Below are 24210 nucleotides of genomic sequence, written 5' to 3' on the forward strand. Positions count from 1 at the left end.
CACTAAAGCACTCTGTTCTGAGAACAATTCACCAAATCACCTTTTTGGCTTCACTTCAGTTTTTTTCTGGATTACAGTACAGCAGGAGCAGCAGAGTATTTATTCCCTTTGCTGCCTTAGAACTTGAGGAACTTCTACTGCAATTCACCCGTGAACAGACTCCAAATACTTTTCTTGGGAAGAGATGTGCACAAGTGCATCAAATCACTCTGCTAGCAACATTGGGAGGAAACCAATTTGCACTTGAAGATAGCCCACACAGAGGAAAAATTTCACCCTGAGGCAACTCCTCAGGCCATGTTAAACTACCCAAGGGATCCTTAGGGTCTGGGGTTTCACATTTCAGATGCAGGGCTCTGTTGAAGAGAGGCAGAAGAAAGGGAGCTGAATTTAACAGCACAATATAGAAATACAAGCTGCTGAAGTTAGAAGTGCAGCTCAGTGTTTCGTGGATGACAGTGAGGGAGCAAAGAAAGAAAGCTGAGAACATTATTGACCTTGTTTCACTGCTAATGAGACGTGCAGAGATTCTACGAGTGCAGGAATTTAAAGAGTCTGCTATCGATGTATTCACCCCAACAATGAAAACAAAACTCCTCAGCACACACTGCACCGAGCTCACTATAAATACAGTGGTTCATTATTTCCATTTTTTAGTAATTTCTTTGAAATCATGACAGCATCTTAAAAAAAAAAAAAAGTAAAAATATTTTTTAAAATTTTTCTTCTGTAACTAACAGATCTATGCATGACCTGGTTCTCTGCTTAGTGCTTCTGGTATTAAAATGATTAACACAGCACTTTCCTGTTCCAGCTCCTGCTTTAACTGAGATTGGAATGAGAGAAGAGTGGGCTTAGCAGTGTTGAAGGGGAAATCTTGGCATCTTTAGCTGCCAAATGTAATTCACTATGGACATATGAACATTTGGCCTGTGTGCCATGTAAGGGTAGAGATGCCCAAGATGGATACAGAGCAAAACTAACTTACATTGTGTGATGTTTGCTCTCACAGCTACTTTGCTTTCATTAATCAAACTCACTTGCTCTAGGCTACTTCAGGTAATTCTTACACTCCCCTGCTAATATGACTGCTTCTAAAATCTTCCCTTTCAATTGTAGACTGTTTTATCTAACACTTTTTACACCTCTGACAGGTGAGCTATGATTCCTGCAGTGCCATTTTAACGTGGTGTTATAGATACATATTATAATATTGGCTTTTCGCAAATATTAAAATTAATGTTATATGTATAAGGTTAGAAAACTTTGTTATATTAATATAATTCCTTCTATTTCTGTTATTGATGAAACTTAGAAATAGTGGTATAATACACATAAATTTTGATACACATAAATACTATGGCATAGTATTAAAGCAAATCTACTTTTGTTTGTATAACCCAAAGACTAAAAAAGATAGTTAGAGACGCCCCTCCATTCTTAAATTATCTTATCCAGATGAGGACAGCAGTGACCAGAGCTCTGGGGGAGGAATTTATTGCATTTCTGTTATCAGGGAATGTGAAACTCGGTGGATGCAAGATTGTTCTATTGGGAAGGGGGCAAGTTAAAAACTAAACACAGAAACATCCAAAACGTAAGAGGAATGTCTGAATTATGTATAAGAATTTATGGATATGTAGTAGGATTCTGTTTTTAAGGGACAATCCTTTGTTAGCAAGGTGTGCACTCTTGGCTGAATGCAGAGACACCCAACCATATCTATAACATTATCACCTAATTGTCTTTCTATTAAACTTTTAAAGTCTATATAAAAATATGTGAACCTCGTTTTTTACACGTGGTACCACAAAACTTCTGCTGAGAGCTAGGTTCCACAAAGCCCAGCTGACAACTGCCTGCACTTTAGCTGCTTCAACACAGAACCTGCTCACTTTTGCTCACACCTCAACTTAAGCTGCCACAGGGCAAAAAACAACTAGCTGAGTCCAGTAGTACCTTCAACTACCAGGAGAGAATACCTGGATTAATGTGAATAAGAGCATTTATTTCCCTACCTGTAAACTGTGTGCATTCAGAAAGACCTGCTGCTTGTATGTTTAATGTGTTTTTAACTTGTAGTCAGCACCACAGTGCTGACTTAACTTGCTTTGCTGCTACTGCAACTGGATATGAAGAAAAATGACCTACTCTGCAGATGTATAATACTGTTTCTCCTCTCTTTGGTGATTTCCCCCTTTGAGGATTTGCTTGTAACACCCCTATGGGATGGAGGAGGCAGCAGCATCCTTGTATCACAGATGAGAAAGACCAGAAGGACAATGGAGTCAAACAAAAGCTGCACAAAGCTTCCATAGAAGAGGATTTGAATCCTCACACTGGAGCACACCATCAACTCTGCAAACAAGCACCAGGAGTTCCAGAAACTACTCCTGGAGTGTTTGGAAGCTGACACCCTACCTCTCCCCGTGGCTCTGTTTACATGGCTCCTGGCTTAATGAGCTACTTACTTTTGTAAGAATTCATCAGAGCCATAAACACTCAGGAGGCATTCCTCCCGGGCTGGGTATCGATTTGTGCAACGGAGGATCTCCACAATTAAGTCGTGAGTGGTACAGCCAGCTGTAAATAAAGATAGCAAGGAAAATTAATAGTAGCTTGCTAGAGAAATGCTGGCTATATACTTGAGCTAAAAAAAATAGTTTTTTTTTTTCTCTAGTTCTTAACAACTGCTGCAGACTAGCTCCATCAAGAGGAACTAGATCAGGACACACTTGCTTTTATTATTATTATTTTTTTTTAAATTTTGCTGCAAATATTCTACCTGGCATGGAATCTATATCCATTTGGAGTAAAAGAGCAATTTGCTGGAATGAAGAAGAAGTGGACAATATTCCCAGGAGGAAAGGAACAGACAAGTGGCATTTTTATTTTTTCTTTTTTCATTTTCCTGATTAACATTTTGGTACATTTCCAATGATGCAAAAGTTGATTCTGTATCCACTTATGATACAAAAAGGCTCCAGAATGTTACTTGGCATTGTTTCTGCTATGCACACAGTTTTAGCCATAACAAAGAAGTAAATTAATATCAAGAAGTAAATTAATACTCTAATGTATTTTATATATGCAATACATTATATTATTTATGTGTGGACCCATAGTAGTATAAAAATATACATAATCCCTATAAATCAGGAAGTTCTATGTTAGTTTGTACAACCTGCTGTTCAGAAACATTTTAACATTTTGAGAATTTTCTCCAGTTCCACTTTTTAAGCCATTTTCTAACACTTGCCAATGCGCTTTCTCTCTGTCTGTTTTAGAAGAATTGATCAAAAATGGAAGAGTTGCATAATTTAGAAACATGTCTGATAAATTTGGTTTTATGTTGAAGGGGATGGGAAAGCTTCAGAGAACAGCTGCCCTGTCTAGGGGAGGGGGTTATGACAGAAAGAAAACTGAAATTAAACAGTGTAGGTTACCATAGCTTGCTTTTTGCTTTGGTTGGTTTTCCCCAGGGAAAAACAAATGCCTGAATGGATTCAAAAGCTCCTTCTGAAAATGCTCTTTTCCCTTTGCAAAACTGAGTGTTTTTGTTTTTTTTTTTTTGGTCAAAAAGACACTTCAATTACACATTTTTCTACTGGTTTTACCAGTTTGAATCATTTAGCCTTCTGAGAACTCTCCACTGTAAACTGCAGTGCAAACTGCATTGCTTGTTGGTGGAATTTAGACCATCCAGAAAACAAAGAGCAACACAGAATCTTGAATTAAAATTGTAGCATGCACTTTTTTCAGGTCACTCACTGGAAAAAAAATCCAAAACTTGCTAGTATCACTCATTTCCACTCTGTAGATCCATCTTCCTTTCCTTGCTCTGCCAATAGTTCTTGCCTAACTGAACAATACTTTATATTAAATGGGGCAATAAAGAGTACTTCTTCCTCCTACTTCAACCTTACTCTTTACTTAGTCTAAACAAGTTTAGGATAATTAATACTCAGCCTTTTACAGTCAAATAATTCCTTGAAAACTAAAGAAATGATTAATTAAAAAAAAAAAAGACAAAAAAGACTATGACTTAATAAAGCAGCACAGGAAGAGAGGGGGGAAAGAAGATTTATTTTCTTTTATTTTTGCATGTTGCAGAAATAAAAGTTACTAGAGCTGGAATTAAAGATTCTCCCATTAACCACAGGATGCACAGGAGCATCTCTGTAGCTTCTCTTAGTCATTAATGACAGAATCATTTAGGTTAGGAAGGACCCCTTTCCTTGCAAAGGGAATTCAGTGTCAACACTGAGTTCAGACCACCTTGTTCAAGATTTTTTAAGACCTTAAAGATCTCCAAACCTGGAGACTCCACAAACTTCATGGGTAAACTCTTCCAATTCTTAATTACTGTCTTTTATCCTTTCCACCTACTTGAATTTTCTCCTTTCATTTGATGACTGAAGTGCTTCCCCAGACCTGTACACAGCCTCGATCACCTTACCATGTTGTGTAAGAAGTAGAGGATGTGGTGAAAAATCTGTCCAAATGCTGATTCTGAATTTTGTTCCACCAAGGATATGCTCTGGGAACCTTGTTGAGATACTCCAGATTTTTCCAGTATTTGTCTTCAAATCAAAAGCAGGATAGGCACTTCTGATTCTGAAAGAAAAAACACGTGAAGAAACTGTGTCTAAAGAGCTGAGCATTTTTGGCCTCTTCTAAGAGCAAAGCAAAAATTCTTCAAGGTACATATGATGATGCATAGAGAACTGTTAGAAATAAAATTGTGTGGAGAGAAATGGTAGCAACACAAACTCTGTTTTCATACATTAGTAAGGTAACTGCGTATCAGCACACATAACTACATCTGTTATTTTAGGGAAACCATCAGCAAAATCCTCCTGAAGTTGACAGAAGCACTGCTGAGCTTGACCTCAGTGAAACCAAAAGGAGTTTAAACAGAGACTTCAGTGCACCCTGAGCTCAGGAGAAATGACAGCACACAAATATGTACTTAAATAACAGAGTTTTAACACAAAAATGGCCAAGAGCACATGCACTGACAGCTGCAACTAGGACATCTGGTCAAAATGAATACAGGAACATGCTTCCTATGCAAAATCTTAAGGAGTCTCAATTTCCACAACTCTCTCAAATCCAATCTGAAATCCTCATTACTAAAACCCTGGGTATTTATGTAAAGGTCTGTAGAGTGCACTAACAGTGACAGTCAGTGAGTCCCTCTGATACACCATTAACTATAAAATACATTGCTCTTCCTTCCAGTTACCACAGATTTGCAGAAGCTAATTCCTCCTGAGGTCCCATTTCCTAATGAACACTGGTCACAGGTATTATGTCTATCATCTGGGATTAAACTTGCTTTTTAAGCAAATACACTCTGCAGCTGCAGGTAAAGGTACATACTGCACCAGCTGAAGCTTTACTTTTCACTAATTGGCCTGAATATTTAGCAGCTAAACCCAAACATCCTGTACTAAGCATCCTGAATTCTCTTTTGTTTGTTGGTTCACGCAGCATTTTGTAGCTTCTGAGCTGTGAGTGCTTTGTAATGTCTCTGGTAAGTGTATTTTGAGCTCTCTCACATGAAAGTCTCCATTCCTGTGTTACCTCCTGCCCCAGAGCTGCTGCCCAAGTCTCTTAAACAACCACATGAGCTACTCCTCCGTGCCCTGCACTTCTACAGCTTGAGAAGAAAAAAAAAAGAAAGAAAAAGAAGAAAAAAGGAGTCTAGGTTTCCAAAATTACTAACCCAGCCAAGCAGCCCATTTCTTATCATGAAAAGCCAGGGGCTTGATGTTTCAGTGGGGTGGGAGGAAATGAGCCTTGACAAGAGTACCTCCAGTACAAGGTAGATTTATACTCTTGGTTAGAAACCATTACACCACAGAGGCTGTTTGGGTGACCTGTGTAGCTGGTGTCAGTCTATTTTCTTTGTGCACAAGGTACTGCTTTTCCCCTGTAACATGGTTCTGCAAGAAAGGCAAGGACTGAATGAAATGAAACTTCACTACCCAGCCTCAAATTACCAGGCTATGTACACATACAGTCATTCCAAAACTAAGCCAGCCTCATCTCCTTCCCTACCCACACACTGCTCATATTTTAGCAAAATGTGGGGACACAAATTTGCTTTTCATGCTTTTCAGATAAAAACCCTATATGGTTTATGAGAGTGTTGCTCATTTATGGCAATCTACTGTTCTCATGTGATTTAAGGGCTCCTGGCCTGGGCAGGTGAGCAAAACACTGCAAAACTTTGAAAGTTTGGGTCTTCCAAAGCATAACTGATGTACCATACAAACACTGTACAAATAAAATCTTGTGCTACTTGCTTTCTGTGCTGCAACAACTCAGAATGTACTGACATTTACGGGGATTTGCTATTTCACAGTATTTCATAACATGATGTGCTCCTCTGCAGTGCAAAACACATCCTTGATGACACTGAGAGCTGGAGGAACTCTGCATTTTGCAGCACTGAGCCCTGAGACTGCCAGCTTGGAATCTTCTGGTCTGAAACTCTCTTTAGGATGTGCTCTGAAACCACCCAGGGATGACTGTTCACTACAGCTCTGTTCATAACCATTAAAGTAACCTGAGAATGGGCTTTTGAACACTCATTTACAATCGTGTACAACCAGATGCTTCAATTATAGACTGCTACCTGCGCAAGTATGACCTAGAGAAAACCACAATGGGTTTCTATTTGAGCTGCAAGAATGCATGACACAGAGTCTGAATTATATATCCTGCCTCTGACATGTGAAAATGCCAGCAACTGAGATTCACTGGGCACTGGGAGGATGCTCTTTTGGCAGGATTGAAAATGTAAGTTATTTGAAAATTTATGACATTTTTTTTTTTGTTTTTTGGTTGCAGTGACATTTTGTCCTAAAAATGTTTCTCTACTTATTTAATAGAAGAAAAATAAAAGCTGTTCTTATTTTCTTTAAGAGCATTTGCTCATGGCACACACAAAACAAGTTCCTGCAAAACAAGAATGGCTTATTAGTGTTTATCTTTTTGGCCCTGTAAATAAGCTCATCTATTCAAAAATCAATAGAAAGCTTTTCCTATAATTAGAATGTTTAGACAGTAAAAAAAAAATCTGAATAGCTGGGAGGAAAGCAGTCCTGTGGAATGTGCCTTCATACATCTCATGGTAGAACTGGGTTGGGATTCAGGCTGATGAAATGTGGAAAAGGAAACTGGGACATGTGACTGAGCATGTTTCAGATCCGACCACCCCATTTAAATATATAATGTAATCTCTCTTAATTTCAGTGCCACATCAAACTGGGTTTTTTTGGTTGGGTTGTTTTGGGTTTTTTCTTTTAAGAGAAGCAGCCTTGGCTGACCTTGAATAAAATCAATTCATTAAAGTCTAATAAGAAAATCAGGATTCCATTTTCCAGCGACTTTCCAGGGGGGGAAAGTGTGCATTTGTGCTAACAACTTGACAGTGTGATCCGTGAATATCTACAAAAGAAAAATCAATCTGCACAGATGGTCTAAATACTTGTAAATTTTTGTGTGCTTGGATTTCAACACAATTTAGTTTTCTGCAGAAGATTAAGAAAGTAAAATATGTTCTATCCCATTAAGTCAGGCTATTAAGTGTAATGGTAAAATATAATTAAAGTAGGTTTTGTCACTTGCTAAGTCTCACTTTCCATCATGACAGTATGGAGCAATTCTGGTCTCAATCAGTTCCTCTAGCTCTTATTTTCCTGCTCAGGGCTGCACAGGCACTAACATTGTCCAAGACAATGGAAGAAAAAGGATGGGAACCTTCACACACTATAAACCAGTAAAGAGTTAAATGCACTTTTCACTAATAAAGCAGACAGAAGATAAGATATTTTTTGAATTGATGTTTCTTTGTGATTTTTAATATTTAAACCAAAATGAGAAGTGTTTCCTTATTGAAGTGGACACTGGAATTACAGGATTGTTCAGGACTGCAGGGTGTGCTTGGTTGACCTTAGGTGGATGCCAGGTGCCCACCAAGCTGTTCTCACCACTCCCTTCCTTTTCAGTACAGGGGAAGGGGGAGAAAAGATAGGGAAAAACCCTACTGGGTCAGATAAAGATAAAGGCAGTTTAACTAAAGAAAAAAAAAATCACACATGTAATTAAGGGAAGACAAAATATCCTCGACTTCCAATCAGCAGGCAGTGTTCAGCCTCCTTCCAGGAAGAAGGGCTTCAGACAAATGTCACAATGATGAGCACTGCTCAGCAGCAGCCACAACACTGGTGTACCACCCACACCTTCCTAGCTGCCAATACACAGCCCAGCCCTGTGAGGGGATGATTAACTCCATCCCAGCCAGCCCCAACACACAGGGATAACCAATCCAATTAATGTAAGTGAAATGTGATAGTTGGCTGAAAAGAGCTTTTTCATTACTTACTTCTCCACTGCGTTGCAAAAACCAACTGTGCTTTCATTACTTCCTTGATCTGCTTCAATCAGCTGGATAGACCAACTCGTAGCCTAAAAACACCAAAAAGACCCCAGAAGAAACAGAGTTGAGTTATTTAGATATCAGAAGCAGAAAGACCATAAGGCTAACCTTGAATTTTTCCCCATGAGAGCCTATCACTCCTCCCCTGACTTGACAGAGCTCCAAATAAACACAAATGACCCCATTTTGACTGCACTCTAAATGCTTTCAGAAGTCACAAAGCATCAGCTGCCCTGGGTAACAACTGCTTTACCCCTCCACACACAACAGGAGGAATTTCAGACAAAGCTTTCACAATCCACCTGGCTCAGATAAATCCAAATTCAGATATTTCCTTTACAAAAGGGAGAAGGACAAACTGAAGCTTATGCTTATTTAATCCTTATTTTCTTTCTCTCTGCCCTGGCAGGAAGCTCAGCATCCCCTCAAACTCCATAAACCTGTCAGGTAAGTCCCTAAGGCAGAGAAGAGGGAGCCAGTGGGTTCTCCTGAACATGAAAAAGCCCCACATACTTTCCATGAACTCGGAGAGCAGAGGTCTGAGCCACTGCTTTGGGCCAGGCATCCCTTTGTCTGTTTGCCTGAAGTATTCTTCAGCCAGAACATTACCTCCAGGAAAGAATTTAATGCTACTACATCTGCAAGTCTTTTCTACTCTTGTAGGTAGAGACATTACAAGGCTTAACCATATAGAAGAGCTTTTAAAGCCCTTCAGAAAGAGAAGGGGTGTGTCACAGAAGAGGAAACTGAGATGTGGCAAAAGGTTTCTTTTATAATTTGAATAATAGCTTATATAAAAGTGTGGAAACTTATCAAAAAATAACTAATAAACTGAATTTAAGATTCTTTTTGCCTGGACAAGGAAGTGCAATATGCATTAAAAGATGCAGGGTGGGAAATTTAAGTTATAGTTTAAAAAGTGGGATGATTATAAAAGATGAGAGATCTGCTGGGAGCTGAAATCACAATGGCACAACTGAAAGTTCAAAAGTCAGAAACCTTATGTTGATACAATGAGATCCAAAACTGATGTTATGTAGCATTTTCATCACCCACAATACTACATAAAGCATTAGGAGAGTGCATAAAAAATTTAAAGATACTAAGAGGGAATCATCAATAGAGGGGAAAATTGAAATTGTCTGGTAGGAAGAACAATGGATAATCCTGAGGGTGTAAATAAGAGAGGAAAATTAAATTTAGCAATTGAAATCAATAGTCCATCATTCCCTGGTTCTAATAACTGCTGAAAAAGTCCTTCAAAATCCAGTGAAAATAGAAGACCTCCACTGGTTCATTCTTTCCATTCTGGTTAGGCACCTATCTTACAATTTGTTTCATCAGACAGTAATAAGAACTTCTGGATGATGTGCAATATTTAGAAATTATGAGTGATTTAGTAACAGCTTCCCACAATTACCTATTAATTAAAAAACCCCATAAAAACAAAGGCTCCTTTTTCTCTTGCAGCTCTGTCCTTGCAGAGCAGGTACATGCCATGGAAAAAGTACATGGAAAAAGAGAAATAAGTGGAAAGCTAAGAAAATTAGTTCATGGGTAAGAAAAGGTGGGGCACAACCTTAAATGGAACTGAAGGTATTGAAAGAGCAAAACCACAATGGCAAACTAAGCAAGGAGAAACAGAGAGGAATTGAGCAAGAAGAAGGACAAGCCTTGGAATGCATAATATGCCACAAGGACATGGGTATGAATCCCCAAATCCTCATGGTCTGATTAGATCATTTCTAAAGGGTGGAAAAGAGGAGTCTGACAGCCCAAAGCTGCAATCTGGATCTTTCCCTGCAGGACACAGGGGTGACACAGGAGCCCTCTGCTTTTCTGGGCCTTTGCTGGCAGCATCTCTGAGTGATCCCTAATGGCAAACGAGAATCCTGTGCAGCCTAGTAATAGTCTACACATCTGGAAAATACCACTGCCAAGTCACTCAAATTCATTCCGGTGTCAGAGGTATATAAAGGAGATAAATAGCTCCAGCTCCATCGATGAATCATAAGGATGAGAGATTTAGCTTGGTCATGTCTTCTTTTCACATGTCCAGAAACTTTACTTTCTTCTTGCATATAAAGGTAAAATATTAATTACATAGTCACAATATTACACATTATTTTTCAACAGGACTTGAGCTTCCTTGCACTGAAAATATTAAAAGAGAGCAGTGAATGAGACAGAACTGCCTATGGAGAGAAGTAATGACAACAGGGATGAAGCAACCAAATGCAGCCCTTAAAAACTGGAATCTTTTTCCAACCACAGACTTCTTACATTATGCTAATCAAGTCACCTAAACCATCCTTCCAACAATCATAGTGTATTTCTCATTTTTGCAGCACCTGAAACAAAATCATGATGTTTGGTCTCATGATGGGACTTGGGTGAAGATATGAGTCTTAGTTCCTCTGAAAACATTGGAATCTAAAATTAGATGTTAAATATCATAGATAGAGTAGTTAAATAGATTAGATAATTTTTAGGTTTTATTTCAGTTTTCTTTCTAATATGGAAAAAAATAACATCTCCTTTCACTGGGATGTTATAAAGATAGTATTTTTGAACATCCGACCTGAAATGACAAGGCCAGAAAAAAATTAATGATTCCTTTATTACACTGGGAATATTTTGATTAGCACACATTAAATAAAGGCTAGGACCATAAAACTGCATCCAAGAGCTACAGATCAGAACACCAGTATGATTTCAGTAATGTGAATATTTCATCTTGCCTACCTATGACCCAACTCAATTCTAATCTCCCTGTCTCAGCATCCTCTGTATTTCACTCTGAAGTCTTGGTTCTCATCTCCTACTACTTGGATGCATTATTTACTTGTTCTGGACCTCACAAATCCAACTTATTCTCATTCTTTTGCTGCGGCGTTCCACTTTTCCAACCCTTCTGATTGTCTTACTCAGCATCAGGTCTGTCACCCCACAGCACTTTTTTCCAAAACCCCCAGCAGCAGTAAATGCTTTACAGGCTTTTTTTTTGCTCTTCCCTCTCTCTGAGAGTTTCTTTAACTCTTATTTTCCCTTATCATCTCGAGGTTCACCTGCCAGCCTCTTGCCATGGCTCCTTCTATCCTGACATGGCTTTTTCTCCCTGAAGGAATTCCTGTGACCACAGTGATTTTTATGCTGCAAATCAATTCACTCTTCTCTCCCATTTCTTCCTCTCTGAGCTAAACAGCTCAAATACTTCCCTGACTTAATCAAATCCTCCCACACATTCGATTGTAGTTGCCCTTGACTCACTCAGCTCTTCTCTTCCCTCCCCTATAATTCTCTCCTCCTCCGTCACAGAGGCGTTTGTGCCTGTTCTTAAATGCTCGCTTCCTCTAGCACCTCTTCTTCCCATCCCATGATTTAATCTCCTCCTGCTCATTTGTATCCCACTATTTTCTGCTTTTCTCCTGAGAAGGTTTGTTCTTTTCATCATCATGTCAGCGTGCTTTAGTTTTCCTATCATGAGTAAAAAGCAACAACAGCCTTTTGTCTCTCCACCTATTCTTCCCCTCCTCTTTTGCATTCATCACTGAAATTCTAAAATGCGGCGCACAAGATTAGTCTTAAGAGTTCTTGTCCTCAGATATATTTTCCCCCGCTGCCTTCCCATCTGTCTGGGCCTGCATATGTTTACTTTTATAGTTCTCCTTATTCAGAGACAGAAACAAGTCAATCAAGTGCCTCTTCCCCTTTTGCTGTATGATACTGTAATCACTGGCAGCTAAAGGCAGAAGGTGAACCTAAACTGTCTTTTAATATTCATGGTGCAGAGGTATCCTGTAGGCTATTTCAGGATTCCTATTCAGAATGCTAACAAGGACTGGAGGAAAGGAAGGATTTAACATTTTCTTCTCCCTTCTTCATATCAGGATTTTGAAAGAAAGAGAATGAGGGCAGATATAACATCATAGAGATTCATGGGAGTCCCATAAGACATGGTTATTAAAAATGGCAAAATCATGAATAGAGCTATGAACATCTGATGAGGGAGGAAAAAAGATAAAGGGTTGGCTTCAGACAGACAGCTAAAAGACAGAGTGTGTGTCATAGGATCCAGCTTCCAGCTAGACTAGATGTTTCTATTTTTAGAAAATAGTCATATATGCACACGGAATTTCATGAAGAACATTGTGAAGGTAGTATGTTTCATCTCTCAGGATCAGGATGTGTCAGCCAGTCTAGACACAGAGAAAGTAATCTGTCTCGACCCCCAAAAAAAGAACCCAATACTTCCACCCCAAAAACAAACAAACAAAAAAACCCCAAAAAAAACCCAAACCAAAATAACAACAAAAACCAAACCAAGACCAGATTAAACATAATGTATTGTTATTTTGAATCTCAGATTTCATATCAGACCATAAAGATTTGTCATCTAATCTTTCAAACACAACTTTACATTTCTGTACTTACCCTTCTCTGGTAGTTTTATGGTTCAGTGAGCCATAAAATGAGCCTACTGGAGCATTCTAGACCATAATCTAGATTCTCTTCTGGCATAAAATTCTTTTGCTTCCCCTGAGGCATAAATGTTTTATTTTTCATGAGGTCTTTAAATAAAGTGCTTCTAATCCATGTTGCAACAGTGTGAGTGAACACACAAAGTACAAGGACACAAACAAGAACAAAAAACTTTAAGCACTGCTAATATAAAACCATTTAAATACCTCTCTGTTATGTCCAGAGCCCTGGGAGTGGGTAGGTCCTATGTTACACCTTCTGGAAGTGTTGGTTAAAGAAGCTTCCCCATTTCCACTTTCTTCTCTCACTTTTGGTCCAAATGGATAATTGTCTAAGAAGACAGGACTCAGAGCATCCAGATTGTCAAAGCCTATCTGAAACTCCAGGTTTGTGTTGCCCCTTTCCACATTTGGAATTGAATTTACAATGTGTTCTCTCTCACAGCTGTAGGGGTGGGAATCCACCACAGAGAAGTTTCTGAAATCGGGTGGTATTGAAGGTCTGAAGCCAACCATTGGTGACACTGTGCCTTGCTGCCAGTGAGGGATTGGATCTCCAGGGTAAAGCTCTCCATAAGCAACAGGAGGGTGGCTGTAAAGATGCTGGTCAGGCACACTCAGGCTGAAAAGGTCTGATGGGAAAAATATTTCTTCGTGATGATGTGGATGGGATGAACCATAAAAAAAAAATTCATTGCTGACTTCATCAACTACTTGATCAAATCCTAGGGGGATCTCCCCATCAGAACCAGAATGGCACACGGGGTAAATTGCTTGGTCCTCAGGCTGCTCTTCACAGAGTTCACTGTGTGGGAAGGGTACCCTCCCAAAGTGTGCCATGGCTGATTGTTCACTTCAGTCCTTTTGGTCCTCAGGAAAGTCTCATAACAGTTCCAAGGGCAAGAGAGCAGTGTTCAGAGCTGGAGCCACACTGAAAGGAAGCACAGAGTGGAAGTTAAACCCCAAAATATCTAATATAATGAGAGCACTACACCGCTTTGGTCTTTTTTGTTTTAGAGCTTTCTCCAGAGAGTGGAAATATTTTCTTAATGTGGAGCTTGATTATTCTTTTGTCTGATCCTTATTTTCAAATATATTATTATTACTGTAGTTTTAATACTAATAGCAACAAATTACTACTATTATTATTATTATTATTATTATTATCCTTGACTCCTAAATAATGACAGCAGGTTGCCTGAAACAACTGATCTAAATACTAATTCTGACAAATATTAAATAAAAGCTCTATGTTTTTTCCTATCATTTCTACACTTGCATAGCACACAATGCAGGAAAGCAGACTTTGCATTAATGGTTGTCAGTTTCATTCACATTTTCCTCTTTTTTGTGCCTCCAACTCCTTCACATCCCACCACTTTTTACCTTAGTGCAATCAGGTGAAGAAAGTTAAGTCAAAGAATATAGAAGACATGGACCTCCAGTTAATATTCCCCAAAAGCTAGGATATGGCACATATAAAGGGAAGAAAAGATAAATAAAATTTCAGCCTTTTTTCGTTTCTTGTTTTACAAAAGAAATTTCTCTTCAAAGCCTGAGGCTGGCCTTTTTTTAGCAAATTAACAGGCAAGGGCACAAGCTTCTGCAGCTCCATCATTAATGTTGTTACTAGCAAACTTCCTGATCTGATTTTGGCATGTGCCAAATGCTTCAGACAGGCAACATGCACTGGAAACTGCTGTCAGTATGAATGAGGATATATTTTTTAGGAAGGGATTTTAGTTCTACAACCAAAGTCTCTTCTGGGCCATTTTCATTTACTGATACAGATGTAGCCTAAAACCCACAAATGGCACAGAACAGCAATACCACACACTGCACACAGTTGTGCTGGAGTACTTTATCACCTAAAAGAAATAGAGACATCTGATTTAATAATTCAACAAAAAAATGTATCCCTGAGCAGAAAAAGAAAAAGCTACTGAGATAAAAAAAGCGCTCAGAAATTGCTAAAGCTTAGCTGCACAAATAGATTTTCCATTAAGTCCCCAAGGTACTGTATTAGTTTAGATAATAGCACCTTGCAATGAAAATCTATGTTACAACAGAAGGTATTCATCCCAATTATATTTATTTTTGTTTCATTCTAAGCCAAACTCCAGGTGACATTAGCTTCTGTCACCCACAGGGTGGAATGAGAAATGAAATGAAAACTTAAACAGGCTGAAATAAAACCTGCAACCCAGAGGTTGAACTACTGTTTCAAACACTCCACTTAGTAATTCCATGTGTTGCATGCTTTGGTTTGCTTTAACAGTGTTGAAAAAAAACCCACATTTATGAAATCACACTAGGCCAGAAAACCAAAATGATGCACACCACTTTGAATGGTGATCTAAAATGCAATCACAGTTTTGCAGCTTTCTCTCAGAATGAACCCTGAAGTTAGCTATGTTTTTAGATAAAAATGACACCATTAAAAAAAAAAAAGAAATAAGCATAACAACAGAAGTTTCTTGCACAAAATTGTCCTAATTTACAACTTTCTCTGTTTTTCATTTCTACAGCAGGTAAATAAAAGAAAGAAAACAAGAAAGAAAATTATATAGCCATTAAATCAAGAAGCATAAGGTCTTTCACTCTTTTTTTTAGCCCATCTTGAAAATTGGAATGTTTCAGGAAGAAATAGAAGATAAAATAATAAATCTCCCTCCAGTCCCACTTAAAAAAGGTTTGCCTGTCTGGAAGACTAAAAGGCATAGAAAGTACAATACCTTTTACACCCTTTCAACTGTTTCTAAAATATTTTCCCTGCATTTCAAACAAATTCTGTTTATGATGGCACATAAATGTCCCACATAAATCCGTGCTCGTTCACCGCTGTGGCTTTCTGTAACCTCTGCACAGAAGCATCTTGTGTCTTTCATGAGGGCTTGGATTTAAAACTGACCCCTGAGAGTGGAAGCTCAGCAGGCCACGGTGCAGATCTCCATCATGGAAGTGGTGCTAGTTTGGTCAGAACCACCAGGCTCTGTATTTGGGCCAGCTCCTCATCCTTTTCAAAGCAGCATAAAAAGTTCAGGCAAGGGTCTGGCTCTTTGCCAGCCACCGTTTCACCTTCTGAGTCTTGTCAAGTGCATTGGTAATCACTAAGGAGGCAAAATTTATACTCATTTTTTTTTATAAAACACCTAAGTTTATAGTTTGTGTTTTTTTGGCTTTGTGGTTTCTCAGTTCACACTGAATTTTGGAGGGTTTGGGGTTTTTTTCTCCTGCAACTATGAAGCCCTCCTTGTCCATTTGAATGCTGCATTTTCACATAATCATGCTGTTCTGGCATCAGGGTTTTTAAGGGAGAATCCCAACCAATACTGTAAAATATCCCCTACAAATCAAGAGACTTGAGACTCTCACAGCATTGCAAGTGCCACCCAAGCACACAAAAACACTTTCCACGCTTGGACATGCACAGGAATCCTCGTTAAAAAGCTCAGCACAAAAGCTGTGGGCTCAATTTCCCCTTTCACCGATCCCAGGAGGAGATGACTGGGGCACTTGCTAAGCAGTAAGAGCATCTGTTGCAACTCCTTACCTGGAACACAATTTTTTAGAAGGATATAGAGCCTCCTGTGCCTTCCTGCTCACAGACATTTTCAGGTGACCTATGTGCTTTCAGTATCAAGGAGGCGTAACTTTTCCACCAGGAGCTTTCCTTCCTGTTGAACCGGTTTATGGCGGTGATGATTCTCTTCCCAAGTCATCCCTCAGGGAAAATTCAAACTGCTGTAGCAATAAAAAGGTAACAGCTTATCTATCCTCCTTCTCCATTTGGAAACCCAACCATACTTTTTATTTTATATATATAGTGGCAGATTATCTCACACTTTCAGTGCAAGTTTCCAACACGCTTAAAATAAAAACTTCATTAAAGGGAGAGAATTGCCTCTTGGGAAGACTTCTGCACAAGAGCAGGATTCAAACTCCATCTTCACACAGCTTCCATCTGTGTGATCCAGGAGGAGCTCCCAGCTGCAATCACAGGGGAGGGGGACAGTACAAATCTCTGAGGGCCCTCTGGCTTTGGCTCCTCAAAGCGTGCAGAGCTGGGATGGCACAAGGGTGGAAGAACCTCCCTCATGCTGGGATATTTCCCAGGGACCAGCGAGGACCTGGCTGTCTGCAAAGGGCTGGAGTAAACACAGCACTGGCCACATCCACCTTCCACAACCTCAGAGAGCCCAGAACCTTCCATAAAAGGGAGCTCCAGACACAACACAGAGGGAGTTCCCTCAGGGACCACTTGCCTTCACACTTCATACCATTCCTTAAAAAGTTATAAATTGCTCCACTGAAGTGGCTGTGCAGAAATGCCAAGGTCGTAATAGGCAAGAAAACATCCTCAGAAACAGGGAGGGAGGAAGTGTCAACAAAACAGTATTTCAGTTATAAAAAGCCATGTGATAAGGCCGGGCAGGTTAGGATAAAGCATATAAAGTTAATAAGTAATATCTGGCATCTTATATCTGATAAACTGAAGTTATAAAGCACTAAGGGAAAAAAGCCCTGGCCTTTAAAGCATAAAAGCTGTCAGTGATGTCACTGTGGTTTAGAAGCAGTTAACCAAGGACAAAACTTATTTCAGTTGGTGGAAGGTGATGCATTTTTTTGTCATATATTCGTATATTCTCCATATATTCCCTTAAAATGCCAACTTGCTCTGCGAGCTGTTTGGTGGCATTTGTGCCTCATTTCCAGTGATTCCAGTGAGGTGATCCTGAGAGAGAGGAGCAGTTTTAGGAGCTGCCATTTCAGAGGTTATGTGGTGTTGCTTCACCTCACGGGGACTGGACACAGCTCAAGGAGGAGGAGAAAACAGGAATATAACAGGAAATACTCATGGGAAGAGCTCGTATTACCAAACACAAACACAAAATACAAACTGAGCTGGGACCCCCTCCGCCTCTCTCCCCGTGGTGATTTCTAGGAGAAGGCTACGAAGGCTTTTCTTGGGAAAATCTGAATATTTTCAGAATTTTCCCAGGCTTTTAGGGTGGCCACTATTTGTCAGTTTCGTGCTTCCCAGGAAAGGAGCAGACAGGGAGCTGCTGAGTCACTTTCTACCCCAATTCCTCCTACAACTACCAAGAGTCGTCTCCGCCTCTTCTGCCGGAGAGTGGGACAACATCTCCAGAGACAAAGAAAACTCGACAATCCCTGAGATATTTTCCTTTCCCTCTGTTAGACACTCTCGCTGCTCCACCAGCCGGCAGGAGAGGCAGCTCACTCCCATCAAGGAATAATCACGGATTTCATTTGTGCTCTTTGGGGCCAGGTCTGATACAGAGCTGCAGGGAAAGAGCTGCCAAAATAATCACTCCACACCCCCCCAGAAAGAAACACGGTATCTTCAGCAGGTTTTTACTCCCAGTGCTGCTTCACAGGCACTTTGGAGCTCTCTGAAACATCACTCTGGCGTTTGAAGCCTTTAGGCTTGCAAAGGGAGTGCAGCAAAGTGTTTTTTTAGCAATCCGTGGGGATGGAAATGTGGCTAAACAGAGCGAAATTGCTCCATTTCGGAAAAAAAACAAAACCATCCTTCTGTGCTGCTATTCTCCAGTGCCACCTACTGTCATTTCCCCAAAACTGTGAGGCACGGAACAGAGATGGAGCACAGCGGCAACTGAGATTTGTCAGGCTCCAGGGGACACCATCCTATCTATCCACCTATCACTTATCTATCTATATATCTTATCTATATTATTATATAACAATATCTTATAGACACACATTATATTGTTGGCTTTTCGCAAATATTGAAATGAATGTTATATGTATAAGGTTAGAGAACTTGGTAGTATTAATATAGTTCCTTCTATTTCTGTTATTGATGAAACTTAGAAATAGTGGTATAATATACATATATCTTGAGCTATGGCACAGTATTAAAGCAAAAACTACTGAAAGACTGAAAAAGATAGTTAGAGACCCCCTTCCATTTTTAGATTATCTTGTCCAGATGAGGACAGCAGTGACCAGAGCTCTGGGGGAGGAATTCATTGCATTTCTGTTATCAGGGAATGTGAAACTCGGTGGATCCAAGAAGATTGATCTATGGAGAAGGGGGCAAGTTAAAAACTAAACACAGAAACATCCAAAACTTAAGAGGAATGTCTGAATTATGTATAAGAATTTATGGATATGTAGTAGGATTCTGTTTTTAAGGGACAATCCTTTGTTAGCAAGGTGTGCACTCTTGGCTGAATGCAGAGACACCCAGCCATATCTGTAACTTTATCACCTAATTGTCTTTCTATTAAACTTTTAAAGTCTATATAAAAATATGTGAACCTCGTTTTTCACACCATCACCAACAAACGTGGTCCCTTTCAGAAAGCTGCTCATTGAGGGAAAGGCTCATGTTTGTTGAGGGGGTGATGCTTTTCCTGGGACAGTGCACCAAAGTGATGACAAAGCGGCAGCAAAACTGCAGGGGCACATCAGGGCTTTTCCATGTGCTGGCAATGCCAGGATGTTGTGTTTAAGCAGCAGATGAACAAAAATACTGTTGTTTTTTTTTTTTTTTTTAAATAAATAAATAAAAAGGGGTTGTTTTGTATTACAGGCCCTCACTTCTTTCTCACAAGTTTCATCAAGCAGGGGTTGTGCCCTCCTACCTGTTCAGTAAAACCCAGCAGAGCAGATGCTGCTGCTGGGCAAAGAAAATAAAAGTTGCAACAGACACAGTAGGGTGGTTGGTTGAGTCATTACAATGATTCATCAGTAAAGGAGACATTTGGTGTAAAGGGCAAGAAGGATATTTCAATCCTGAAAACATTCCTCACCCTCTGTTTACTCACATGCGACAAGTAAGAAAAAGGACGGAGAGGAAAGAAGGGACTGGAAGCAAAGTTCCACTTTTCTGAGAAAAAAAAATTGAAAAAAAATAAAGATTGACATAGAAAACATTCTCACAGGCTCTGCTGACACCTACATCTAATATACAAAGTTACTAAGTTACCAACACCCTCCTGAGGTTTGAAATAGGCTGCTGTGAAAGATCAACCTCCACAGCCTGCACACACTGACTGCAAAGCTAGCTAGGACTAAATCTAGCCTACAGAATTTAATCTCTCCTTTTATTTGAACATCTTTTGTACTTTGATCCTCTGAAAGGAGCAGCACCCTTCAGCAGCGCTGTTCCTGGCAGAAACAATTACTCCAGCTTTAAAAAAAAAAGTCAAATTGCTGAAAAAAAAAAATTAGGTGCTGAAATGGAGAACAGTCTTAATGTATATTAAAATATGCAGTTAAAATAAGACAAGCAGGCAATTTCTTATGTGGATACACACAGATACAGCCTTCATAAATGAGTGTGTGTGTGTATCTAAACACACATGTATATGTATACACAGATCTCTCTATAAAAGCCTAAAATAAGTATATAAATACAAATGCCTATTAAATGCTAAGTGACCCAAGAAGAGAGCTTAACTTATTCAGAAAAGAAGTCAACCTACAAGAGTCAGCTGAAAGTCAAAAACCCCCAAGCTGAAGAGTGGTTAAAGCCAAAGCTCTTGCTGAAAAGGCTTCATAAATTTCACTTTTTTTTTCCTTCCATTTCTCTTACCTTCTCTGGTTTTTCACTGTTTTCTTATGCTGTTCTTTTCGTCTTCCCAGTCCAGTGTGCCTGCTCGGTGGCTTTCTGGGAAATTTGCTTTGTCATTCTGGTGTGTTCAATAGGGTTTGTTGACCTTCAAGAAACTGTTCACACCACAGAATGTACAAATATAAAATCACTCCTGTGATCCTGGCACACTGCTGAGATAAGCTCCCCAGCCACCACAGCAGCCTTTCCCTAAGGGAAAATCAGTGAGGGGGCTCATCCCTATTCCCAAGACCCTTTTCCATTGCAGTTCATGAGCCTGGACCCTCTGCAAGGGCAGCAGGAGGGCAAAGAGCCCCTCAAAGGACAGAGCTCAACCACTCTGGCACACCAGAGCTCTACTGCCTTTACCAAAGAAAACCAATTAATAACTCTTCAAGCATAAGAGCATCTCTATTTGCAATATTGCCCATATTGCAGTATTACAGCAGCTGAAATAATACAATATTTCTGAGTTTTCCCTGAACTTCTTGCACATGGTCAGCTTTTTATATCTTTTTTCTGACTTTAATTTTGCTGTCACAATTTGTCAGAGTACAATTGAAACTGTTGCTTAAAAAAAAAAACCACAAACAAACAAATAAACAACCATATGGCTTTTATAAAAAAAAAAAAAAAAGAAGTTTGTGGGTGTATATATAATTTTTAAACCAACTGAACAGCATTCCTTATATGCAATTCAGGATATAAAGCATCTGCTTAGATAGCTAATTTGGCTGCATACTTAAGTTGCCTGTGCATGTCAGCAAAGCATTCATTACTGTGTTCATTACAACTTTACCTGCAGCATGAAAGCCAACAATAATTTACTTAAGTTTTCACATAAATAATGCAAGGGAATGGCTTACCTGCAATAAAACATATTTCTGCAAACTCCTGCGTGGAAATTAAGCTCACAGCAGCCCTCCACCACAATTGGAGCGGCCCATGAAGGAGAGCCTGGCAAAGAGAGGCTTGCAGAGCAGAGAATACAGCTTCATCTGTCACCCCAAAGTACCTTCCCCATCTATGGGACACACACACATTATTCTTAAACAGCACCTGCTCTCTGCTCTGTCAGGCCTTGTGCTAGGCTTCTGGTGGTTTAACCAGTGATGTTTTTTATACATCAGCCAGGAGGGCAGCAAGGAGGACCCTGCTCATTGTCTGTCTAGAATTACACAGGTGAGGTGCATTCCCTGGGGCTGGACAGGACACTCACACCGTGGTATTTATTCAGCAACAGACATCCACCCTACCCTGTACCAAAGGCACTCATCCCACTGCAGCAGCCATCACTTGGATTTGGGCTCTGTCTTGCACTACTTTGGGCAGCCCAGCCAACCCTTATTGCTCCCACTCCTCTGGCCTCCCCACCTTGCTCTGTGTTCCTCCCAAGAGCAGGAATAGGTGGGTGCAGGAAGGGAATCAGCAGCACTGCTTCACATCAGGGGTGAGCTGCTACCCCTGAGCCCCTGGGGAGAACAGGCAGGACAAAAATCCTGCTGAAGCAGATATCTCACAGAAGATAAAGGAGAAAGAGTTAATATCCATGCATGATGGTTTCTACAGGTGGCTGGTGTCCTCCAGGGACAGGTTCCCAGTTCACAGTGAGGTCAGATCATCTGGCAAGCATTGGCTTAGGAAAAGAAGAGAGAAAAGCAAGAGAGCTCTACTCATCTCCACCCACCACCATCAGCATCATCACCCACCCATCAACAGCTCTTGAAAAACCCTCATTCATATTCCCTGCACAGTCAGTAATTTCTGGTACTTTAGGGTGGGGGTAATTTCTATAAAAGAAACAAAGAGCAACATCCACCACTGTGGCCTACAAGACAGCCAAAATCACCTGCACTGCCTCCATGAGCAGGGATAGGAAGAGACACAGCCTTCACCACATTACTGGGGCAGGTGAAGGAACCAGGAAGCTCTGGGTACATTCCCTACATTCAGTGGTAATGACTTGTCACCCCTGTCCCACCAGTCTGTGCACAGCTCATTTCACCTTCCTTTGTGGCTCATGCCAAATAAGAAACCTCAGCTCAGGAGAAGCTTTAGTTTTGGGGTGGTGTTATGAAGAGCTACATCACAGGCAGCTCAACCATCTCCTTCTTTCCCAAGCAAGTGCTGACTTTACCAGACTCACCTGATCCCAAGCTTGGGAACACTTCCCTGCTCCTTCCAGTTCTGGCAGTGGCAGTGTGGGAGCTGTCCTGATGGCCTGGACACCTGACTGCAAACCTGCCCCAGCCAGGTCAAACACAACCCTGGGCTATGCCTAAAAACAAATTAACCCAGAACTCTCTGCCATTTCAGGTCTCATTTAGGGCTGGTTGGGTGTTTTTGAGGAGGAGGAGACAGAAATTTCAGAATATAAAACAAAACATCTGACACTGTAGGTTGGGAGCTATAGAAAAAGAAAACAAACCAAACCCAAAAAAACCCAAAACAAACAAGAGAAAAAAAGCAGGAAACACGAGGAAACTTAAATGCACCTGACATTCAGGTGTCATCTCAGAAGGCTGTGCTCAGGCCTCCAGGACATGGTCTAAAATAAGATATCTGTTATTTCACAGCAACATGCCCTTCCTTTGTGGTGTAGTGTCACAGCAGGTTATGGGCACTGAAATTTGAGACTCTAAGCATGATTTATCTTGATCTTAAGCCAAACCTCCTCCAAAGGGCTCCTTGAACATCTGCACTTCCTTACAACTGCCTCAATGAACAGTGCCATTATAGCACTGAGTCCAGGAGAAATCCAGACATCCTGGGCTGAGATTTGAGCCCACTCATAATAAATAGCACACTCATAATAGATTGTTCGTGTCTGCTGCAGACTAGGAATAGCCCTCTCATTCTTCACTTGGATGATCTACTTTTATATCCTTGATTCAAATGGAGTTATGCAAACTTCATGTTTGCTATCAGGCTATGAAGAAGCCTGTTGTAACCAGGATATGCTTTTCTTAGATGTAAATGTAGTGCAAAATAGAAACAGCTTTGATACTGAGGTGTTTTTTTTTTTCCCTCGAGGTTCAAGTACTTTATCATTTTAATAATATTCCATTTTCCTGTTGCACTCATTTTTAGAACAACTTTTGTATTAGCTCCGAGTATTATAATTCCTTCAAAATTCCTCTGGAGGGCACTATTACCATAACTATACAATTAGCTACAGATGGCTGTAATAGAGATAAACACTAAATAGCCTTGTTGGCAGGAGGCAGAGTGTCTTTTAACAGAGATGGTTTCTATACTGCTTGCCTGGGTTGTTACTCTGCTTTAAGGAGTGTGAGAAACCTTAGGTACAAAGGAGAAGAGAATTTAGAAATTTTAATTGTGGAAGTTTGTTTTGCAAAAAGGTGCTGTGGATTTGTTTGGCTTTTTCCCCCATCTTTGCTAGCAAGTACTAGAATTTGGTATAATCACTCAAAGGCTTTGTAAAAGTGATATTTTCCAAGATGTGGGATGATTTGTGATATTTGGGGAGGGAGGGAGGAGCTGATTATCTTGTGGATTCTCCTGTGAGACCTGTGATCCAGTCTCTCTCCACTCCCTGTTCCACTCTGCAGAGCCAAGCTCATCTGTTCCTCCGGGATTCAGAAAATCACAACATAAAGCGAGGGAAGGATAATATTTTGGAGCCAGGAAAGAGATTGGGACACACCAGG

At 40.1% G+C, this 24210-nt stretch overlaps 1 protein-coding gene and 1 long non-coding RNA gene across 4 annotated transcripts in view; one reads left to right on the forward strand and one right to left on the reverse strand.

Annotated features, from left to right (window-relative positions):
• PIK3C2G (phosphatidylinositol-4-phosphate 3-kinase catalytic subunit type 2 gamma) overlaps positions 1 to 24210 on the reverse strand; it is a 250762-nt gene that overhangs the window by 172067 nt on the left and 54485 nt on the right. The window contains exons 3-10 of one of the 3 annotated variants that reach the window (XM_086885513.1): positions 22060 to 22175; positions 21406 to 21496; positions 20522 to 20655; positions 16487 to 16677; positions 13141 to 13864; positions 8399 to 8481; positions 4460 to 4617; positions 2472 to 2583 (exon numbers count right to left, since the gene is read on the reverse strand). In XM_086885513.1, the coding sequence (XP_086741639.1) occupies positions 2472 to 2583; positions 4460 to 4617; positions 8399 to 8481; positions 13141 to 13773 (986 nt within the window). In that variant the 5' untranslated portion in view covers positions 13774 to 13864; positions 16487 to 16677; positions 20522 to 20655; positions 21406 to 21496; positions 22060 to 22175. Of the gene's footprint in view, positions 1 to 2471; positions 2584 to 4459; positions 4618 to 8398; positions 8482 to 13140; positions 13865 to 16486; positions 16678 to 18316; positions 18745 to 20521; positions 20656 to 21405; positions 21497 to 22059; positions 22176 to 24210 lie in introns of those variants that run through there. The other 2 variants (XM_086885515.1, XM_086885512.1) reach the window with 2 other exon arrangements.
• LOC147653817 (uncharacterized) lies at positions 8293 to 9999 on the forward strand. The gene is made up of 3 exons (XR_015285811.1): positions 8293 to 8350; positions 8862 to 8899; positions 9923 to 9999. It is a non-coding gene; the product is annotated as an uncharacterized LOC147653817 (long non-coding RNA).

Source organism: Cyanistes caeruleus, chromosome 4 (assembly GCF_971803275.1).
Source record: "Cyanistes caeruleus chromosome 4, bCyaCae1.hap1.1, whole genome shotgun sequence".
Classification (NCBI taxonomy): Eukaryota; Metazoa; Chordata; class Aves; order Passeriformes; family Paridae; genus Cyanistes; species Cyanistes caeruleus.